Genomic DNA, 2,544 nt, shown 5'->3' on the forward strand with positions numbered 1-2,544 from the left:
TTTGAGCCACTTGACGTCTGTGTCGTCTATAAAGAAAGCGGCTTCAGTCTTTTTGCGATCAAATTGTACCCCGTTGGCCACCCCCCACTCGATGGCTACTTCGGCTGCTTTCTCAAGGATCCTACAAGCCTCCTTCACTGAGCTTGCGGCTGTTATTAGGCCTTGGTCGTCCACAAAGGATAGACATTGAACCTCCGGCACACTCCTCTCAATGGCTCTTGATAGCCCATGAACGTATAGAACAAAGAGAATGGGTGACACCGGAGAGCCCTGAGGTAACCCAGAGCTTATCGGTACTTCCTTTCCCACGTGTCCATCAATCACAAGAGTGACTCGCCGGTCAGATAGAAATGAGGTCACCCAATGTATAAGATCTCCATCCACGCTAGCCTCTCTGAGCACCTCTACCAGTTTTGCTAGGATGACATGGTCAAAGGCCCCCTCAATATCCATAAATAGAGCTGCAGCTAACTTTCTATTATTATTATTATTATTATTATTATTATTCAAGTTTATTGTCCGTACCCAGCCCTATTGGCTATGACAGACCTCTGGAAGCCTTGGTGAGACCCTACAGGCCTCACCCCTATCAGAATCATACATACAAAAATCCAAAAATAAATCACTATCTCGTCCCCATGTGGCCGATATGCCAGGGACCTTTGGGCACTCTCCCTAGGCTAATCCTTCCGGAGATCCCTTATAGTTCCAAACCCGTGGGCACACCTAATCAGTACAAACTCTGACTAGCGTGCCCTCACCCCTATTCATCCTCCAATGTGACACCTAGGCCACCTTCCTCCAACGTATCCCACCCCCACGCATCACTAGACTCAGCCTCTCTAGCTGTCCGCTCCTTATCATTGAATAGGTTGGCTTCAGCCACGAATTGCAGCAAACCCTGCGTCGCTCTAGGCTCAGCAAATAGCCTAGCCTCGGGGTCTTCCTCAGCCGCTGTAGGCAGTGGCACGCCTGCTTTTTTGAGGGCTTGATAGAGAGTTCTTCGTCCTGCACGACGTCCACGGCACTCAAAGAGTACATGCCTTACTGTCTCATGAGGTTCCTTGCAGGCCTGACACTCAGGCGATTCCCGTTGGCCTATCCGGTATAGATAGGTGCCAATTGGAGCATGTCCTGTCTTTAACTGGTAGTAACGACTAGCCACTCTTTTTGGAGCTTTTCCTGCCACTGGGTCAAGGTTCCAACCTCGAGGCATCTTGTAGGCACGTCCGTCTCTATGCCTGCCTTGTACAGCATTGATTTGAGCCCATTCAGATACTGCAGCTCTCCTTGCTTCCGTGCAAGCCCTTCTAACGTGCGCTAAAGATAGGTGCTCAAAACCAGGCGCGGTTTGTTTACTAGCTGCACGTTTAGCAGCTTGATCAGCCTGCTCATTCCCTTCAATCCCTGAGTGGCCTGGGACCCATTGTATTGTGACTGGCTGGCCTCTCAAGGCTAGTTTCTCAGCTGCCTTGTGAGCCCTAAGAACAAGGGCTTGCCCAGGGCCTGGCCTTGTCGATCTGAGGCGATCAATAGCATTCTGTGCGTCAAGTAACACCCAGATAGGACCAAGAGGTTGCCTCTCCAGTGCCCATTCAAGGGCTGTGGCTACTCCCACTAGTTCTGCGTCAAAGACCTCGTGTCCGTGGCCCATTGGCACCTCTACGTGTTCCCAGGGGCCTCCAGGTACAGCCTGTAAAGTGACACCGGCTCCTGCACGTCCTGTATCGAGTCTAGAGCCGTCTGACCAAAACGTTGTTCCAGCACGCTGTTGATTAGCCTCTGTTAGGGCCTCTTCCTTGTCAAGTACTCGGATCGAGCCTGGGAAGCCTTGGAGCTCGCATTGTTCAGTTCTCTCAATTCCTCCAGAGGGGTCTCTGTTCAACCGTTGAGCAAGGTGCTTTGCAAGCCTTTGGCCGAGTCGATTTAGCACCTTGTTGTCTCTAGAGGCCCATTCCCGGTCGTCCAGTGGTTGCTCTCCAGGTTGTGCGTGAAGGTCACCATGTCTGAGGGTGACTGGAAGTATCTGCGCTGTAGGATGCGTGTCAGGCAGAGCTAGTAGCCTCGCTGTGTATCGAGCTACTCTAGCGTCCATTAAGACTGTCGCTGGCTCTAACGCTGCCTCTCTGATTAGGGCTCCAATTGGGGTTTTTGGGAACATGCCCGTAATACCTCTGGCTTGCTTATTGATTAGAATCTGGATCCTTTGTGCCCATGTTTTCTGGCCTTGCCACCATATCTCGGCACCCCATAGCAATTGGGCTTGCACTGTAGCCTTCTGTATGCGCCTCACTAATGCTGGGGGTAACCCATTAGCTCTGCAGAGTGAGTTTAACCTGATTATCGTATTTCTTGCTGTCTTAATTCGAGCGTTGTAGTGGCTCTTCCATGTAAGTTGGCTATCTAGGAGTATCCCTAGCCACCGTACTGTAGATTTGACAGTTGCCAACTCGCCTCCAACCCTGATCCGGGCTCGAGATACGTTTTGGGCCACTTGACGTCTGTGTCGTCTATAAAGAAAGCGCCTCAGTCTTTTGCGATCAA

At 51.1% G+C, this 2,544-nt stretch overlaps 1 protein-coding gene across 1 annotated transcript in view, besides 3 other annotated features; it reads right to left on the minus strand.

Annotated features, from left to right (window-relative positions):
* The window catches only part of TSTA_045490 (reverse transcriptase, putative), a gene marked incomplete at both ends in the record, with an annotated part of 4,019 nt that extends 1,475 nt beyond the window's left edge, over positions 1–2,544 (minus strand). Inside the window, 2 exons of the mRNA XM_002484995.1 lie at positions 11–475; positions 816–2,544. Of these exons, the coding sequence (XP_002485040.1) occupies positions 11–475; positions 816–2,544 (2,194 nt within the window). The remainder of the gene's footprint in view (positions 1–10; positions 476–815) is intronic.
* Positions 31–462: a mobile genetic element.
* Positions 477–507: a microsatellite.
* Positions 1,025–2,467: a mobile genetic element.

The sequence above is a fragment of the Talaromyces stipitatus genome, genomic scaffold (assembly GCF_000003125.1).
Source record: "Talaromyces stipitatus ATCC 10500 scf_1105507295515 genomic scaffold, whole genome shotgun sequence".
Taxonomy (NCBI): Eukaryota; Fungi; Ascomycota; class Eurotiomycetes; order Eurotiales; family Trichocomaceae; genus Talaromyces; species Talaromyces stipitatus.